General features: G+C 28.4%; 3 protein-coding genes across 13 annotated transcripts in view; 1 reads left to right on the top strand and 2 right to left on the bottom strand.

Moving 5' to 3' along the window:
* Window positions 1-630: 630 nt before the first annotated feature.
* Window positions 631-2,487, top strand: LOC111688797 (fas apoptotic inhibitory molecule 1). 3 transcript variants are annotated; one of them, XM_046955586.1, is made up of 4 exons: window positions 631-805; window positions 1,311-1,483; window positions 1,547-1,819; window positions 2,167-2,487. In XM_046955586.1, the coding sequence occupies exons 2-4, from the start codon at window positions 1,334-1,336 to the stop codon at window positions 2,353-2,355; spliced, it is 612 nt and encodes a 203-aa protein (XP_046811542.1). In that variant the 5' UTR covers window positions 631-805; window positions 1,311-1,333; the 3' UTR covers window positions 2,356-2,487. The 3 variants fall into 3 exon arrangements, with proteins under 3 accessions (XP_046811542.1, XP_046811543.1, XP_023307077.1); XM_046955587.1 differs by having other exon boundaries at window positions 631-855; XM_023451309.2 differs by having other exon boundaries at window positions 631-1,483.
* On the bottom strand, window positions 2,417-3,725 carry LOC124420981. The gene is made up of 2 exons (XM_046955585.1): window positions 2,942-3,725; window positions 2,417-2,885 (listed from the first exon to the last, which is right to left on the bottom strand). The coding sequence occupies exons 1-2, from the start codon at window positions 3,383-3,385 to the stop codon at window positions 2,484-2,486; spliced, it is 846 nt and encodes a 281-aa protein (XP_046811541.1). The 5' UTR covers window positions 3,386-3,725; the 3' UTR covers window positions 2,417-2,483.
* A 13,377-nt stretch (window positions 3,726-17,102) lies between these two features.
* Window positions 17,103-19,239, bottom strand: part of LOC111688796 (atypical protein kinase C) — a 34,952-nt gene continuing 32,815 nt past the window's right edge. For 5 of the 9 annotated variants that reach the window (XM_046953424.1, XM_023451307.2, XM_046953422.1 and 2 more), the window contains 3 exons: window positions 18,263-18,378; window positions 17,937-18,063; window positions 17,103-17,245 (listed from right to left, as the gene is read on the bottom strand). In XM_046953424.1, coding sequence (XP_046809380.1) covers window positions 17,976-18,063; window positions 18,263-18,378 — 204 coding nt within the window. In that variant the 3' untranslated portion in view covers window positions 17,103-17,245; window positions 17,937-17,975. The remainder of the gene's footprint in view (window positions 17,246-17,936; window positions 18,064-18,262; window positions 18,379-19,239) is intronic. The other 4 variants (XM_046953423.1, XM_046953420.1, XM_046953421.1 and 1 more) reach the window with 1 other exon arrangement.

Genomic DNA, 19,239 nt, shown 5'->3' with positions numbered 1-19,239 from the left:
ATAGACTAGACTATAGACTAGACTATAGACTAGACTATAGACTAGACTATAGACTAGACTATAGACTAGACTATAGACTGGACTATAGACTAGACTATATACTAGACTGTAGACTATACTATAGGCTTGACTATTTACTCAAGCCATAGTGCGTGTTGCTAGATCTACTAACTAATAACATTGGTTCGTTAGCTTGCTTTTTATTCTTCTACAATTTGGCTGATTTTTTGTCTGGTTGGCTGGCTGGTTGGTTAGTTGCCTAAGTATGAGTTGACATGAGTATGTAAGTGAGTCAGTGTGTGTGTGTTTGTATATCCTCTTCGTCGCCAATAATACTACAAAAGGTAATGGTATGAGTGGTGGTATGAGTAAGTGTTAGTGTTAGTGTCAGTAATACATTTATTTCACTACTAGTATACGAGCTAGTGTCGTATATGTTTTTGGTAAAAAGCATTAAGGGAATAAGTATTTCACATTTGGCTATAGGACATCCATCCAGCTAGCAAACAATTCGTTTATGAATTGTTTTTGTTTTTTTACTGCCGCTGCTGTTGTGGTTCTGTTATTGTTGTTGTTTTTATTATTTCGCTTGTATTTCTTGTGTTTTTACAAGAAATATTTTTTTAGTATTTTATTAGCGCTCTAGCGGTAAACACTCTGTTATTATTTTCCACTTTAAATGTGTTGTAAAATCTATAAAATCATTGCTTTACAAACAAAAACGTATTGTCGTATTGGAAGATTTTAAAATAGTCGCGCAAAAAAAGGTTTTTGGCCAAATAAATGATTTTTTGAACGATTTAAAGTAAATATTTGCAGAGAAAGTAAAACAAAATAATAGTTTTTAATTAAAATGTAAATTTAAAATAAAATTAACGCGCAATTATCATGCATTACTAACGTGTGTGATGTCATGACATACCACAGTAAATACACTGGGGAGCTATTATCTATTAAAATAGAGTTTGTGTGTATAAGTGAATTAATAGAAAATTGTATATAATTAATAGTTTTTAATGATTTAAATATAAGCTAAAGTCCTTCATACAAAATTTTGTTAAGAAAAGTAGGAAAAAAGTGATTTAAAATTCTTGGGAAAATAAATTTTAAAATCGACCGTTAATCATCACACACGTTATGAATATAAAGACAGAATTTCATTCCCGAGATTCATATTAACTATGAAAACATAAAGTGATAAAAAAACCTGTTCTTAACTATTTACAAGATCTCTAAACTTATATTTCTTTCAGTTTTTTTTTTTTTTTTGATCCTTAACATGTCCTTTTTATCGCCCCTGTTGAAATTAGAAAATCTCTCAACGAAACCCATCATGAGTTTGGATCATATACCCGAAGAGAAACGTTATAATAAAAATAATATTGTAGCCAAATGGTGTGCACCGATAAATGGTAAAATGTATCGAATTGAACTGGAACATGGCACAACCAGTGGCAGACGTATGATATGGGTTAATGGGAAGGTTTGAGACAGCCTATACCATTTTTCCTACATTATACTTACAGACCTTTTTTACAAAATTTAGGAAGTCTTAAGACGTGACTGGATGTTTAAGCTGGTGGGTGAAGATACTTTCTATATAAATGATGCCCGCTGTATTATACGAGTCGATCCAGCGCCTGGTTTCAAATATGAATATCTTCTTTTTATTGATGGCAAATCTCATGATCAGTATACCGAGGAACAGACGAAACAATATCGTTTATGGGTTACAACTATAAATGGCGTAGAATATCGGATTATGTTGGAATTGGATACATTGAATTTATTCATTAATGATAAACTACGGAATGAAACGGTAGGTTAAATAGACATAAATTTTAACAAAAACAGGACAGGAACTGAACTAAAAAGGACTAGAACAGAACTAGAAAAGAACTAGAAAAGAACTAGAACAGAACAGAACTAGAACAGAAATAGAACAGAACTAGAACAGAACTAGAACAGAACTAGAACAGAACAAGAACAGAACTAGAACAGAACTAGAACAGAACTAGAACAGAACTAGAACAGAACTAGAACAGAACTAGAACAGAACTTGAACAGAACTAGAACAGAACTAGAACAGAAATAAAACAAATGTTAAACTAAGCTGATATTAAGCTAATCTAGACTTGATCTAATTTCATTTTCATGCCTTTTTAGGCCGAATTTGTCGACGGTGGCACCGATACTGTGGTCCATGAAAACGATGTTGAATTTCGCCTGCAGACACGTTCCAGCGGCCACAAACTTAGTGGTATTGTACACACCCTGCTGGCCAATCAAGTTGAAATACCCGAAGCAAAAATTCAAGAAATAATGCAGGAGCCCTGTTCGATATTATCAACATAAGGAATATAACCTTTTATAAAATCAATATAAAAAAATAACAAAAACAAAATGTGATCTTTTAATGAATAATTATAAAAATTAAATATATTAGAAATAAAGTTTAAATTAGTTTCATATTTATAAATAGTTTAATTATTATCGATATAAACAAATTTAATGGCGCCAATAGGTATGTTCTCCATAACCTGCAAATTAATTAGACGATTTTTATCGTTAACATTAATTTGCCCAGTATAGGGTGGGGCAGTGAAATGTAAACCATCTTCTTGTAAATAGCCCATAGTACAAGCGTTCCAACTATTATACTCATCGGATAATTTTATTTGGATGATTGGAGAAGTTGTTATAGCATTGTTATCGCTAAGTTTAATGATATGCTCAGAACCACCAGCTGTAGTCGTGGCAGAACTAGGCATTACCGATGAAAAATTACACACGTCATAAATGGCATTCGAAAATACGGTGTCTGAAATTTGTTCTTTACAACCATTGTCTGGATTACGGGCATATGCTGTAAAGCCTATATAGACCTGTAAAAGTTGGAGTTATATTTATGGAAATAGAATATTCTTTGCAATAGTTTTACCTTTTTTTCACTTTTTATATCAAAGTAATCAATATCAAAAGTATTTTCTATTATATCTATAGCATTTTTATCTAACGATTGTTCCGTCTGCCAACTTTTCAAATACTTTAGCTTTCCGATGATTTCGTTTCTTAGTCGTAAGTTACCGGTTTTACGAATGTGACAATTATTGAGATTGTATTTGTAATAGCTGCTATTAGGGACCGGCATTTGCATTAGGTCTATTATAAGTTTTTCATTTCGGGCGCTGTTTTTTCTTAGTATATGGGGTGACAAAAGTGGCGGATCTATATGGCTATATAAATCGACCACAATCCAAACTTCTGGATATATTGTGTCGTTCAAAAGTACAAATTCACTTGTTAATGTGCACTTTTTCCTAATGGCACTATCATAGGCAAATCTTTCCAGTGGATCAGGTTGTTTAGTAAGATATGAAAACATGATAATTGTGATATTTTTATCGCCGTAAGCCAACAACAATTTAGTGGTTATTTTGTTATTATTATCTTAATTTAATTCTTTTTTCGAATTTACAAAATTTTTTGCAATATTTCAAATCAACACCCGCCACAGATAAGAAACGTTTTACTCGCGCGACTTTATTTAGTACTCTTGATGTTTGTTATGTTTTGTGCTTTATTAAACAGGTATTTCCCTTTTTATTTCAATTCATTTTTTTTTTGCAATATTAACAATCCCAACACTCACACAAAAAAATACAAATTTTTAAATCATAACAAATAATTTTTTTTATTAAAACAAAACACAACCGAACTCCATCGAATAGTAATTGAAAATGACGAATAACTGATCAACCTCAATGTTCTGATACATACAAAGTCTATGTCTGTATGAGAGAAGAGCAAAAGAAGAGAATAAATAAAGTGCATTTAATATTTTGTATACATGTCTTAAACGGATATTACCCAATATTTTCCTCATTTTTGCGATCGACAATTGTTTGTACGAAGAAACTGAACTAAAATGGAAAATGAATCATTTCTTGAAGAAAAGAAACGCACAAAAGAAAACTTGAAAAAAACGACGCCGGTGCAAGTTAGTTATGAAAATCAACGTCGCAGACCAATTATGGGCAAAAATCTACTAGTCATTTAGTTAATATAGACTTTACTACAGCAGAAAAGTTCTAGTTCTGATCTGGTTCTATTCTAGTTCTGTTCTAGTTCAGTTCTAGTTCAGTTTTAGTTCTGTTCTAGTTCTGTTTTAGTTCTGTTCTAGTTCTGTTCTAGTTCTGTTCTAGTTCTGTTCTAGTTCTGTTCTAGTTCTGTTCTAGTTCTGTTCTAGTTCTGTTCTAGTTCTGTTCTAGTTCTGTTCTAGTTCTGTTCTAGTTCTGTTCTAGTTCTGTTCTAGTTCTGTTCTAGTTCTGTTCTAGTTCTGTTCTAGTTATGTTCTAGTTCTGTTCTAGTTCTGTTCTAGTTCTGTTTTAATTCTGTTCTAGTTCTATTCTAGTTCTGTTGTAGTTCTGTTCTATTTCTGTTCTAGTTCTGTTCTAGTTCTGTTCAAATTCTGTTCTAGTTCTGTTCAAGTTCTGTTCTAGTTCTGTTCTAGTTCTGTTCTAGTTCTGTTCTAGTTCTGTTCTAGTTCTGTTCTAGTTCTGTTCTAGTTCTGTTCTAGTTCTGTTCTAGTTCTGTTCTAGTTATGTTCTAGTTCTGTTCTAGTTCTGTTTTAGTTCTGTTTTAATTCTGTTCTAGTTCTATTCTAGTTCTGTTGTAGTTCTGTTCTATTTCTGTTCTAGTTCTGTTCAAATTCTGTTCTAGTTCTGTTCTAGTTCTGTTCTAGTTCTGTTCTAGTTCTGTTCTAGTTCTATTCTAGTTCTGTTCTAGTTCTGTTCTAGTTCTGTTCTAGTTCTGTTATAAATAAAGTGCATTTAATATTTTGTATACATGTCTTAAACGGATATTACCCAATATTTTCCTCATTTTTGCGATCGACAATTGTTTGTACGAAGAAACTGAACTAAAATGGAAAATGAATCATTTCTTGAAGAAAAGAAACGCACAAAAGAAAACTTGAAAAAAACGACGCCGGTGCAAGTTAGTTATGAAAATCAACGTCGCAGACCAATTATGGGCAAAAATCTACTAGTCATTTAGTTAATATAGACTTTACTACAGCAGAAAAGTTCTAGTTCTGATCTGGTTCTATTCTAGTTCTGTTCTAGTTCAGTTCTAGTTCAGTTTTAGTTCTGTTCTAGTTCTGTTTTAGTTCTGTTCTAGTTCTGTTCTAGTTCTGTTCTAGTTCTGTTCTAGTTCTGTTCTAGTTCTGTTCTAGTTCTGTTCTAGTTCTGTTCTAGTTCTGTTCTAGTTCTGTTCTAGTTCTGTTCTAGTTCTGTTCTAGTTCTGTTCTAGTTCTGTTCTAGTTCTGTTCTAGTTCTGTTCTAGTTATGTTCTAGTTCTGTTCTAGTTCTGTTCTAGTTCTGTTTTAATTCTGTTCTAGTTCTATTCTAGTTCTGTTGTAGTTCTGTTCTATTTCTGTTCTAGTTCTGTTCTAGTTCTGTTCAAATTCTGTTCTAGTTCTGTTCAAGTTCTGTTCTAGTTCTGTTCTAGTTTTTCTAGTTCTGTTCTAGTTCTGTTCTAGTTCTGTTCTAGTTCTGTTCTAGTTCTGTTCTAGTTCTGTTCTAGTTCTGTTCTAGTTATGTTCTAGTTCTGTTCTAGTTCTGTTTTAGTTCTGTTTTAATTCTGTTCTAGTTCTATTCTAGTTCTGTTGTAGTTCTGTTCTATTTCTGTTCTAGTTCTGTTCAAATTCTGTTCTAGTTCTGTTCTAGTTCTGTTCTAGTTCTGTTCTAGTTCTGTTCTAGTTCTATTCTAGTTCTGTTCTAGTTCTGTTCTAGTTCTGTTCTAGTTCTGTTCTAGTTCTGTTCCAGTTCTGTTCTAGTTCTGTTCTAGTTCTGTTCTAGTTCTGTTCTAGTTCTGTTCTAGTTCTGTTCCAGTTCTGTTCCAGTTCTGTTCTAGTTCTGTTCTAGTTCTAGTTCTGTTCTAGTTCTGTTCTAGTTCTGTTCTAGTTCTGTTCTAGTTCTGTTCTAGTTCTGTTCTAGTTCTGTTCTAGTTCTGTTCTAGTTCTGTTCTAGTTCTGTTCTAGTTCTGTTCTAGTTCTGTTCTAGTTCTGTTCTAGTTCTGTTCTAGTTCTGTTCTAGTTCTGTTCTAGTTCTGTTCTAGTTCTGTTCTAGTTCTGTTCTAGTTCTGTTCTAGTTCTGTTCTAGTTCTGTTCTAGTTCTGTTCTAGTTCTGTTCTAGTTCTGTTCTAGTTCTGTTCTAGTTCTGTTCTAGTTCTGTTCTAGTTCTGTTCTAGTTCTGTTCTAGTTCTGTTCTAGTTCTGTTCTAGTTCTGTGTTCTAGTTCTGTTCTAGTTCTGTGTTCTAGTTCTGTTCTAGTTCTGTTCTAGTTCTGTTCTAGTTCTGTTCTAGTTCTGTTCTAGTTCTGTTCTAGTTCTGTTCTAGTTCTGTTCTAGTTCTGTTCTAGTTCTGTTCTAGTTCTGTTCTAGTTCTGTTCTAGTTCTGTTCTGTTCTGTTCTAGTTCTGTTCTAGTTCTGTTCTAGTTCTGTTCTAGTTCTGTTCTAGTTCTGTTCTAGTTCTGTTCTAGTTCTGTTCTAGTTCTGTTCTAGTTCTGTTCTAGTTCTGTTCTAGTTCTGTTCTAGTTCTGTTCTAGTTCTGTTCTAGTTCTGTTCTAGTTCTGTTCTAGTTCTGTTCTAGTTCTGTTCTAGTTCTGTTCTAGTTCTGTTCTAGTTCTGTTCTAGTTCTGTTCTAGTTCTGTTCTAGTTCTGTTCTAGTTCTGTTCTAGTTCTGTTCTAGTTCTGTTCTAGTTCTGTTCTAGTTCTGTTCTAGTTCTGTTCTAGTTCTGTTCTAGTTCTGTTCTAGTTCTGTTCTAGTTCTGTTCTAGTTCTGTTCTAGTTCTGTTCTAGTTCTGTTCTAGTTCTGTTCTAGTTTGTTCTAGTTCTGTTCTAGTTCTGTTCTAGTTCTGTTCTAGTTCTGTTCTAGTTCTGTTCTAGTTCTGTTCTAGTTCTGTTCTAGTTCTGTTCTAGTTCTGTTCTAGTTCTGTTTAGTTCTGTTCTAGTTCTGTTCTAGTTCTGTTCTAGTTCTGTTCTAGTTCTGTTCTAGTTCTGTTCTAGTTCTGTTCTAGTTCTGTTCTAGTTCTGTTCTAGTTCTGTTCTAGTTCTGTTCTAGTTCTGTTCTAGTTCTGTTCTAGTTCTGTTCTAGTTCTGTTCTAGTTCTGTTCTAGTTCTGTTCTAGTTCTAGTTCTGTTCTAGTTCTGTTCTAGTTCTGTTCTAGTTCTGTTCTAGTTCTGTTCTAGTTCTGTTCTAGTTCTGTTCTAGTTCTGTTCTAGTTCTGTTCTAGTTCTGTTCTAGTTCTGTTCTAGTTCTGTTCTAGTTCTGTTCTAGTTCTGTTCTAGTTCTGTTCTAGTTCTGTTCTAGTTCTGTTCTAGTTCTGTTCTAGTTCTGTTCTAGTTCTAGTTCTGTTCTAGTTCTGTTCTAGTTCTGTTCTAGTTCTCTTCTAGTTCTGTTCTAGTTCTGTTCTAGTTCTGTTCTAGTTCTGTTCTAGTTCTGTTCTCTTCAGTTCTAGTTTAGTTCTTGTATTAGTTCATTTGAAAATGATTTAGTTTAGACCCATAGTAAACTGGCAGATCATTCAGAAGTTGCAAATTTGCCCTCCATAAAATAAAACCACATTTTATAAATCTTATAATTGTATGAATTAATTTCAGTTTTTATTTTTCAATTTATAATAATTGTTTTATAACAATATTTTGTTGTTGTTATAATTTTATTTTATATTATTAATTGTTTTCGGTTCCATTTTATTTTTTTCAATTTAAAGATGAAATACCTAAAGTATATTTTATTATAGAGATTACTAGAAAAAATTAAGAAGAAATAATAGAATTTGTAATAGATTATTTAACTGAAAATTTACATTAATAAAATCAATTGTAACTGAAATTTTCTGTAAAGCTTTTTTGTTGTTTGGATATTTTTTATCAGATTTTTTTTTAGTTTTTTTTTTTTTGTTAAAATTTTTCAAATCTTAATATTTAAAGTTTAGAATTTGTTTATTAGATTATAATGTGTGTGTGTATATATAATATAATTTTTTTTTAGATTACTTGACTACTTGAGTTATTTTTTTTTTATTTAAAAAAAGACTTGTCTTTTTTCAAATGGTCTTGCTTTTTAAGTGCCCTTTTCTTTAAAAATTTTTGTTTTTCTTTTAAATTATTTTTTTTTTTTATTTTTAATAAATATAAATCATCATTTACAAAGGTGCTTTGATTTTATTTTTTTATTTAATATTTTTTTTTTTTTTTGCTAAAAATTTTTTAACTATAAATTTATTTAATTGTTAATTTTTTTTTTTGAGAGGTTTTAATTTTAATAATGCAGTAACAAACAACACAGTTTATTATATTAATATTTTAAATATTAACTGGGGTCTTAAGTTTTTCGATTTGAAACATAGGACAAGAACAAAATTAAAAAAAAAAATTAAAATAAAAATTACTCCAACTTGTATGCAAAAACACAAGATCAAGCATGCTCTTTGAAAATGTAGAAATTACTCTATATATAGACTATAGTTTAGTCTTTAGACTATAATACACACTAGTCTATAGTCCGTATTATTGTCAATAATATCAACTAGACTAGTCTATTATCTACATTATTGTCTAGACCTTACTTTAGTCTATAGTCTCGACTATAGTTCGATAATAGTTCTATATTCTACAACTATAATCAATAGTCTGCACTTCTTATATACTAGACTGAAATTCAATTTATTGGGATTATAGTCTAGTCTATAGTCTGATCTGTAGTGTAGTATATAGTCATCACTAATCTTTACCATAGTCTATTAATAGTCTAGTCAAGTAGTCTGAACTATAGTATAGTTTTTATCCCAACTATGGTCTAATATATAGTCTGAATATGGAGTATATAGTCTGGACTATGGTCTCTAGTATATTATATTTTCTTGCTTATTCTATAGTCTAAGCAAAAGCAGAATCTGTAGTCTAATGTAGTCTTAAGTCTGATCTATATTGTAGTCTTTAGTTTGGACTGTGGTCTTATCTACAATGTTGTCTTTAGTCTTATCTATAGTATAGTCTGGAATATAACATGATCTTTACTCTATAACATGATCATTACTCTATCTATAACCTAGTCTATAGTCTGGACTAAAGTATTCAATTTGTAGGATCACATAATTTATATTTTGTACTATAGTCTAGTCTACAGTCTAGTTCTCGCTAGACTCTAGTCTTGCTATATATCTAAAAATCTGAACTATTGTCTAGTCTATACTATAGACTATAGTTTAGTCTATAGAATTGTCTATAGTTTTGACTATTGTGTAGTTTTTTAATCTGGACTATAATATCTATAGACTGATCTCTGGTCTTCTATATAATCTGGTCTATAGTCTGGACTACAGTCTATTCTATTTGTAGTCTGGGCCATAGTAATTTTTTAGCTTTTACTATAGTCTGATCTTTAATATATAGTTTCGCTAGGACTATAGTCTTTATCTATATGTATAAATGTGAACTATTGTCAAGTCTGGACTATAGTCTAGTTTAATGAATGGACTATAGTTAAGTCTATATTTTTCAAATATAATCAAATAGGTCGGACTATAGTATACCATTGTCTGGAGTTTGGTTTTGTCTGGACTATAAAATGATCAATACCCTGATCATTCTATAATCTAGTCTATAGTCTAGACTACAGTCTATTCTACTTGTAGTCTGAACCATAGTTTATTTTATAGTTTGTACTTTAGTCTAGTTTACAGCTTGAGCTTTACTCTATTTTTTTTAACCATAATCTGAACTATAGTCTAGTTTTCGCCAGTACTATAGTCTTGCCTATGTCTATAAATGATGACTATTCTTTAGTCTAGTCTACAGTCACTATATTTAAGTCCTGACTATAGTCAAGTCTACAGTCTTGACTATAGCATAGTCTATAGACCGAACTGTAGTCTAGTTTATATTCTGGACTACAGTCTAGTCTATAGACAGGACTATAGTCTAGTCAATAGACAGGACTATAGTCCAGTCTATAAACAGGATTATAGTATGGACTATAGTCTAGTATATAGTCTGGACTATAGTCTAGTCTATAGTCAGGACTATAGTCCAGTCTATAGTCCAGTCTATAGTCTGGGCTATAGTCTAGTATATAGTCTGGACTATAGTCTAGGCTATAGTCTGGACTATAGTCTAGTCTATAGTTTGGACTATAGTCTAGTCTATAGTTTGGACTGTAGTCTAGTCTATATTCTGGACTATAGTCTAGTATATTGTCTTTACTAAAGTATAGTCTATAGTCTGGACTACAAACTTGGCTATTGTATAGTCTATAACCTAGCCTATATTTTGGACTATAGTTTAGTCTATAGTCTAAACTACAGTCTAGTCTATAGTCTGTACTACAGCCCGCTCTTTTAATGTTACTCTTGTAAACCTTGCAAAACTTTAACAAACAAAAACTCAAAGCATTGATGTATGCAAATTTGCAGATCTAAGAACTATAGCAAGTCAGGACTGGTAAATATGCAAGACCCAAATATAATGAAACATTTTCTAGAATTTCCTTAGTAAACATGACATTTAATCTTGTAAATTTACTACAATTGAGTTGATTCTCTACTAATGTTCTTATCAATCTTTCATTTTTACAGGTTATCCAGCAATTATGGGCACCAAGGTAAGAAAAAGAAAGAGTGACAGAAAGAGAAGAAGATTTTTGTAATATTTCATATTAACTTTATATGCAAGATTTGCAATAGTAAGAAAAAATGCTAGATTAAGTAGAGAAAAGAAGAATTCTTCGAATGGCTAAGTAATGAATTGAAAGTTTTTTCAAATTTGGTTGAAATTTTTCATATTTACAAGACCTCTTGCGAATTGCTTTAGGTGTGGTAAATGAAATATTTATGATATTTCAGCAGAATTGCTAAGATTTTTTCTATTTACAAGTCCTAATTGCAATATAGCAAATGATTTACGATGAATTAAGATATAGTAAATTAAATATTTTGAAATTTTTTCAGATTTACTATATTTGCAAGGTTTGCAATAGTAAAAAAAAACGCTAGACTTAATAGAAAAAGTGAATTTTTTTAATTGCTAAGTAATTTTCTATGTTGTAAATGAAAGTTTTTAAGTTAGTTCCTTTTGCATATTTACAAGACCTTTCTTAAGTCTTGCAAATTACTTTAGTTGTAGTAAATGAAATATGCTGTTGTTTTCTTGCTAAAGTAAAGCATAGTGTTTAAGATTTGTTTATTAACCAGACCTAATAGCAATATTAAATTAGATTTACTATATTTGCAAGGGTGTTGCAACCCTTGTAAAAAAATGAAAAAAAAATTCCACTTGTTGTTAACTGCACATGAAGTTTGAAATGTTAGTTTTAATTTTTTTTCAGATTTTTGGGATTTACAAGGCCTTTGTTTTTATTTTTTATATTTATAAGACCTTTCTTAAGTCTTGCAAATCACTTTAGTTGTAGTAAATGAAATATGTTGTTGTTTTCTTGCTAGATATAGCAGAGTTTTTAAGATTTTTTATATTTTGCAAGATTTAATAGCAATATGAAATTAGATTTACCAGATTTGCAAGGCTATTGCAACTCTTGCAAAAAAAAAATGGAAAATAAAAGAAAACAAATGTTTCCACTTGTTGTTAACTGGCAATGAAATTTGAAATGTTAGTTTTAAATTTTTTACACATTTTTTCATATTTACAAGGCTTGTTTTTAGGTCTTGCAAATCACTTTAGATGTAGTAAATGAAATAAGTTGTTGTTTTCTAGGGCAGTTAAGATTTCTTTATATTTTGCAAGATCTAATAGCAATATTATGTTAGATTTACTATATTTGCAAGAGTATTGCAACCCTTGCAAAAAAATGAAAAATAAAGGAAAATAAATTTTTCCATTTGTTGTTAACTGGCGATGAAATTTGAAATGTTAGTTTTAAATTTTTTCCACATTTTTCATATTTACAAGTCTTGTTTTTAGGTCTAGCGAAATGTTTTAGGTATAGTAAACTATATTTTTTGTTGTTAAATTATTAAATTTAGCTTTAGAGTTAAATATACAACATTTACTATAGGTTTTTAGGTCTTGCAAATCTTGCTTAGGTATAGTAAATCAAAAATTTGCTGTTTATCTTAAAAAGTATTTAGCAATTATGAGATTTTGTATATTTGCTAACATTTGCAAGGGTATTTAAAGGTAAATTTTGTAATGAAAAGAAACGAAAATTATAATTTTAAACACAAAATGATAGTTTTAATGACTAAACTTGCAAATATAGCATAATAAAAGAAAACAAACCAGAACTTGTCTTGCCAATGCCTTTTTTTCATTGCTGAACAATTGGAGCAATAATTAAGTTAATTGGAAGAGTGAAAAAAAACATTGTTTTATGAGAAATTTTCATGAAATTTTTATTTAAAATAATAAAAATATTTTATATGAAAACTTAAATTAAAACATAGAACATAAAATTTTTAATTTAAAAAAATATATATAATAAAACAAAATTTAAAAAATTAGTTTTTTTTTTTTGTTAAATAAGTACACATACACATAGAAACAAAGTATAGTAAATCAGTTTAAAAAGCTAAATATTTTAAAAAGGAATGTTTTTTTTAAGTTTTTTTTTATTTTGTAATAATTTATTTATTTTTCTTTTAATTTTTCTGTTTTAAACAATACAAGAGGGATTATAATATAATTTTGTTGTTGTTGTTTTTTTTGCAATTCTTTCAAACTTTATAAATTAATTAAAATATTGAGACGGAAAAAGTTTAATAATTTTTTTTTTGTAATTTTTTTTCTTTTATTTAGAATAAAGTTTGTTTTTTACTTAATTTTCTTACTAGATTTCTTTTTTAAAAAAAAATACTCACACAATAATACAGACATTTAATAATAATTTGTAACATATTAAAAAAAACTTAATAGTTTTTTGTTGTTGTTTTTTTTTCTTCAATCATAAGCTATTGCATTTTAGTAAAATTGTTCGGTTTTTTTTTATAAATATACTTTAAGTTATCAGATCATTTTTCAAAGAGAAAAAGAATTTTTGTTAAATATTAATTTGAAAACAGTTTAGATTTTTCTCATTTACCAGACCTTTTTAGTTGAATTTTGCTATTGCAAATGCTGTTAAAGTTAATATCTTTTAATTTTAAATATTTTAAATTACTTTTAACTATTTCTTATACATTTACTAGATCTTGTAAATTAGCTTAAGTATAGTAAATTGCAATTTCTTGTTGATTGCTACTGTAAACATTAAGCTAATTATGATTGCACTATTTGCAAGGGTAGTTTGCTATAAAAAGTAAAAGTTTACCATGTTTGCAAGGCTAATTTACAAAAAAAAAAAATTAAATCCAAATTACGTAATTTTTAAGAAAAGTCCTTTTAAATAATAAAAAAAGAAAAAATTTTAAAATTTTTTAATTTAACACATTTACAAGACCTTTTTTGCCAAATTCTGCCATTGCAAATATTGTTAAAGACAATAACTCTTAATCTTACATAGTTTTTATTAATTTTAACAACTTCTAATACATTTACAAGACCTTGCATATTATTTAAACTATAGTAAATGAAAAATTATTTTAAATCTCAATAGTCAGCTTCTAACTACTTATATTAACAATATTTGCAAGGGTAAATTATTATGAAAAATTTTAACTTAAGCAACTGATTTGCTCATGTTGCAACTATAACAAGGTGTGGTAAATTGTAACAAAAGCTAAATTTTATTAGATTTATAAAAAACTGCATTTGTTTCTTAAAATTTTACACATTTGCAAGATCATTTTAGGTATTGCAAAAGTGCGTAGGTCTTGTAAATTATAATTTTTAACCTAACAAAGTTTTTTTATAGTCTTACAAATGAATTTAGTTATAGTAAATAAAACATTATGTGGTTTTATAATAAAATGCAGGCATTTTAATAGGCTTGCAACATTTGCAAGGGTTGCAATATAATAGGAAAATCTTTAAACTAAATACGAAAAGTGAATTTTCGGAGTTGTTGTGTTTACATTGACATTAATCTAAAAAAATTACATATTTTGTGGTCTTGTAAATAGATTTAGGTATAGTAAATGAATTTTTATCAAAAAATGCAGGCATTTTAATAGATTTACAATATTTGCAAGGGCTGCAATGCTATAGAAAAACCTTTAAACTAAATACGAAAAGTGAATTTTCGAAGTTGTTATGTTTACATTACATATAGCCTTGCAAATGATTGAAGCTATAGTAAATCAAACATTTATTGATTTTCCTACTAATTCCTACATTATTTATTAGATTTACTACATTTGCAAGGTTTGTTAGACAAAATCATTTTACAAATTCTGACAAATACACAAAATGTGATTTTTTAGGTCATGTAAATCATCTATTTCATGGTTAAAGCTTGCAAATTGTTCACTATGGTATATTACACTATTTCCATTAGATTAACTACATCTGCAAGATTTGCAAGGCTAACAAATACTTAGTTTTGTATAAAAATCTAATTAGAAATCGTAATTACAAAAAACATTCATTTTTGTTTGCAGTTTAGTGTTGCAAATTTGCTTTTTTGCAGTTGGGACCTTGCCATATTATCCGCTGTGGTAAATTTTACTATTTCCTTTAGATTTACTACATTTGCAAGGTTTACCAGGCTTACTATTAGTTAGTTTTATATAAAACTTCACAATTATTTGAAAATTATGAAATCCATTCGTTTTTGTTTGGTTTTAGGTCTTGTAAATTTACTATTTTAGAAATTTGCTCTGGTAAATTGTTTATTATGGTATGTTTTACTATTTCTATTAGATTTACTACATTTGCAAGGTTTACAAGGCTAAAAAATAGTTAGTTTTATATAAATATTTTATTAGAAATTGCAAATTTGAAAAACATTTGTTTTTGTCTGGAGTTTAGTGTTGCAAATTTACTTTTTGCAGTTGGGGCCTTGCCATATTACACACTATGGTAAATTTTATTATTTTCGATAGTTTGAATATGTTTGCTAGGTTTACCAGACTAAAAAATAGTTAGTTTTACATAAAACTTGACATTTATTTGAAAATTATGAAATTCATTCGTTTTTGTTTGGTTTAAGGTCTTGTAAATTAGCTATATTGTAGTTTTGCTATGGCAAATTGTTTATTATGGTAAATTTTACTATTTCCATTATATTTACCACATTTATAAGGTTTGTAAGGCTAACATATAGTTGGTTTTATATAAAACTTCACAGTCATTTAAAAATTAAGAAATCCATTATATTTTGTTTGGTTTTTAGGTCTTGTAAATTTGCTATTTCATAGTTTTGCTGTGGCAAATTATTTATTATGGTAAATTTTACTTTTTCCATTATATTTACTACATTTACAAGGTTTACCAGACTAACAAATAGTTAGTTTTATTAAAATTTTCAAAACTATTTGAAAATTGGAAAGTCTATTAGTTTTTGTTTGGTTTTCAGATCTTGTAAATTTGCTATTTTATAGTTTTGCTGTGGCAAATTGTTTGTTATGGTAGAATTTTACATTTTTGTTGGATTTTTTGCATTTACAAGGTTTACCAGGCTAACAAATAGTTTGTTTTATATAAAACTTCACATTTATTTAAAATTTCAAAATCCATTTGTTTTCGTTTGGTTTTAAGGCCTTGTAAACATGCTATTTTATAGTTTTCCTGTGGCAAATTGTTTATTATGGTAAATTTTTGCATTATTATTGAATTTACTACATTTACAAGGTTTACAAGGTTAAAAAATAGTTTATTTTATATATAAATATAATTTTTTTAAAAATTAAGCAGCCATTTCATTTTGCCTGAATTTAAGTGTTGCAAAGTTGCTATGATGTTAGTCTTAGGGTCTAGCAAGTTGTTAAGTTTGCAAATTGAAATATTGTTGTTATATTTGTTACATTTGCTAAGTTTACAAGGCCAAATAGATTGTTAATTGAACAAGATAATCAAAACTTCCTTGAAAATATGGAAATACATTTGTTTTTGTGTATAATTTTTAGTGTTGCAAATTTGCAATGTTTACTATAGTGTAGCTGACGATCTAGCAAATTAGATTTAGATTTTCAACATTTACAATTCAATCAAAAATTAGGCTAAAATCAAATCTTCTAGGATTCTTTTGAGTAAAAGAAACTTTTAAAATCTTGTAATGAAAGATCAAGTTTTAAACTAGTTCTTTCAAGAACTACACAAGAACCTTAAAGGAATTATTTTTTTTTAGTTCTACCAACTTTTCTTTAAACTCTAGAACTGTTTTCAAATCAATATTAATTCTAACAACTAAATATTTTTAATTTTCAAAACTGTAATTTTTCGTTTTTTTCGTAAATTTTCTTTAATTTTAATAAACTTTTATTTAGGCTCTTAATGCATCATTAATTATAAACGAATCTATTTTGTTGGTTGTTGTTGTTGTTTTTTTTTAGTATATAATCTTAAGAGTTAATGCGTTGTTGTGGAATAGAAAAATGTGTACATACATGTCTTTTACGTTAACGTTTCATTATTATTTTTATTTATTACTTTATATTTTATAAATATTAATATTTTTGTTTCTTGAAATATTTTCTTATACTGAGTGTTTTTAACGATTTTTAGAAGTGTCCTCCCTCCTCTCTTTCTTATTAAAATTATGATGATAATGATACATATGGTATTTGTTGTATTTTTTTCTTAATTCTTAATATGGAAATAGAAGTTATAGGCTTTTAATTTCGTTTAACTTTTTTTTCAGATTATTAAGTTGTTCTTGTTCTTTGTTGCTGTTTAGTAGTAGTAGTAGTTGTTGTTGTTGTAGTTATTGAATATTGTTTGAATATTTGTTTGTTTATTTTTTTTTGGGGGGGAGAGAGTTTTAGATTAGTTTAATGGAAGGCAAAACATGTGCTGTAATAAACTTTTATTATTGTTTGCATTATGTGTATTATTATTGTTACCATTATGAGAATGTTGTTGTTGTTGTGGTTGTTGCTGCTGTTGATGATGATGTTGTTGTTGATCTTGATACTGTTGCTGTTGAGGATCATGCGTATGTTGTAATTGCTCATGATGTAAATGATGATGTTGATGTAATTGTTGTGGCTGTTGTGTTTGTTGTTGTTGTTGGTGATCATTATTAGTATAATTATTTAAATGTGTAATTAAATTATTATTAGGAGCATTTAAACGTAATAAACTTAAATCATCAGCAACTGAATCATAGTCACTGGAATCTTCGCCGTAAAGCTGAAAAAAAGGAAGCAAATTGAGAAAATAAGAAAAAAATTAAATAAAAACTAGAGTAAACTATAAACTAGATTATAGGCTAATAAAAGAAGCTATAGACTATAGACTAGACTGTAGGCTGGACTATGGACTAGGCTATAAACTAAACTATAGACTAATCTTTAAACTAGACTATAGAGTAGACTATTGACGAGAGTAAAGACTTGACTTTAGACTAGACTATAGATAAGACTATAGACTAGCCTATAGACTAGACTATAGACTGAACTATAGACTAGACTAAAGACTAGACTTTAGACTAGACTATAGACTGAACTATAGACCAGACTATAGACTAGACTATAGACTAGACTATAGACTAGACTATAGACTAGACTATAGACTAGACTATAGACTAGACTATAGACTAGACTATAGACTAGACTATAGACTAGACTATAGACTAGACTATAGACTAGACTATAGACTAGACTATAGACTAGACTATAGACTAGACTATAGACTAGACTATAGACTAGACTATAGACTACACTGTAGACTAGACTATAGACTAGACTATAAACTAGACTATAGACTAGACTATAGACTAGACTTTAGACTAGACTATAGACTAGACTATAGACTAGACTTTAGACTGGGCTTTAGATTAGACTACTGACTAGAAAATTCAGATAGATCTCTTTATACTTACACGCATATTATAGGGATGTAAGTCACAAAACTCGTGATGTCAAACTTCGTCTTCCAAAGACATTAGCAATGGATTAACATATTCGAAACCTTCAAATTCAGTTTGATCTATATTATCAATAACACGACTGTTTGGAAGAAAAGAAAATAGAACAAAATCAAAGAAAAAACAAAGAAAGTAATTAGTTTTGTTTTTTTACAAAAAAACTTTAAAATTTTTCTAAAATTGTATTAAAAAAAGTTAAAAAAAACAATATTAGTTATAGAATATTAATAAATACCGTTATTTACTTATACAATAAAAAAGCAAAACAAACAATTACTTACTCATCATCTGGTGTTAATTGAACCGCTTCGCCTGTAAATTCTGGCGGGAAATTGGCCAAATCACGATCTGAATCTAAACGTGGCTTAAATGGTGGTGTAACTTGCTTATAGGCAAGCTTTTGTATTGATTTGTTTGATTTGATTTAAACATGAAAGTAAAGCATGATTTGAAGAATGATTTTTTTTTTTGTTTTGTTTTAAAATTAAAAAAAACAATAACAACAATTTAGTAAACAAAAAAAGGTAATAAAAACTTAAAAACATTATAATTAAATGTTTTATTATTTAAAGAAAATAAAAAAATAGATTATTATGAAAAATTGATGATTATTTTTTGTTTATAAATTAATACGAATTTTTTAGATTTTGTAAATGTATATGCACTAGGAAGATAAATGATTTGGTTTTATGTTTAATTTTTTTTCTGGGTTTTAATGATCCATTTTAAAACATACCATTTGATTTAGTAGTTCGTTTACCTCTTTAGTTGGACTTAAACTAAACATTTACATAAATGTTTTGCTTATATTTCTGGTTTAATTATAGCAAGACATACGGTATATTATTTTGATTAAAAATTTTGTTATATAAAGGGGTTTTTTGTAACATGCTTCCGGGATAAAGATAGTTATATAGAACAATAAACATTTAAATTTAGTTTTTTTATATAAGAAACTCGAATTAAAAGCAGAGAAAGTTTTAGAATGTTTATTGAATGTTTGTCAATTTATACGAATATTACGAAAGCAATAGAACTAATAACTCTACAATAATAAATCTATAGACTAGATTATAGACTAAAGTCTAGACTATAGACTAGACTATAGACTAAACTATAGACTAAACTATAGACTAGGCTATAGACTAGTCTATAGACTAGACTATAGACTAGACTATAGACTAGACTATAGACTAGACTATAGACTAGACTATAGACCAGACTATAGACCAGACTATAGACTAGACTATAGACTAGA

The sequence above is a fragment of the Lucilia cuprina genome, chromosome 6 (genome assembly GCF_022045245.1).
Source record: "Lucilia cuprina isolate Lc7/37 chromosome 6, ASM2204524v1, whole genome shotgun sequence".
NCBI lineage: Eukaryota > Metazoa > Arthropoda > Insecta > Diptera > Calliphoridae > Lucilia > Lucilia cuprina.
Note: the sequence above shows the minus strand (reverse complement) of the source record. Positions and strands in the feature narration are given on the sequence as shown.

What these genes read in the sequence shown, in the direction of transcription:
- LOC124420981 (XM_046955585.1), bottom strand. Translation starts at nt 3,385, where the DNA reads ATGTTTTCATATCTTACTAAACAACCTGATCCACTGGAAAGATTTGCC. An exon ending in ATATAAAAAGTGAAAAAAAG is followed by an intron (nt 2,886 to 2,941) that starts GTAAAACTATTG and finishes CAACTTTTACAG; the next exon opens with GTCTATATAGGCTTTACAGC.
- LOC111688797 (XM_023451309.2), top strand. Translation starts at nt 1,280, where the DNA reads ATGTCCTTTTTATCGCCCCTGTTGAAATTAGAAAATCTCTCAACGAAA. An exon ending in TGATATGGGTTAATGGGAAG is followed by an intron (nt 1,484 to 1,546) that starts GTTTGAGACAGC and finishes TACAAAATTTAG; the next exon opens with GAAGTCTTAAGACGTGACTG. An exon ending in ATAAACTACGGAATGAAACG is followed by an intron (nt 1,820 to 2,166) that starts GTAGGTTAAATA and finishes ATGCCTTTTTAG; the next exon opens with GCCGAATTTGTCGACGGTGG.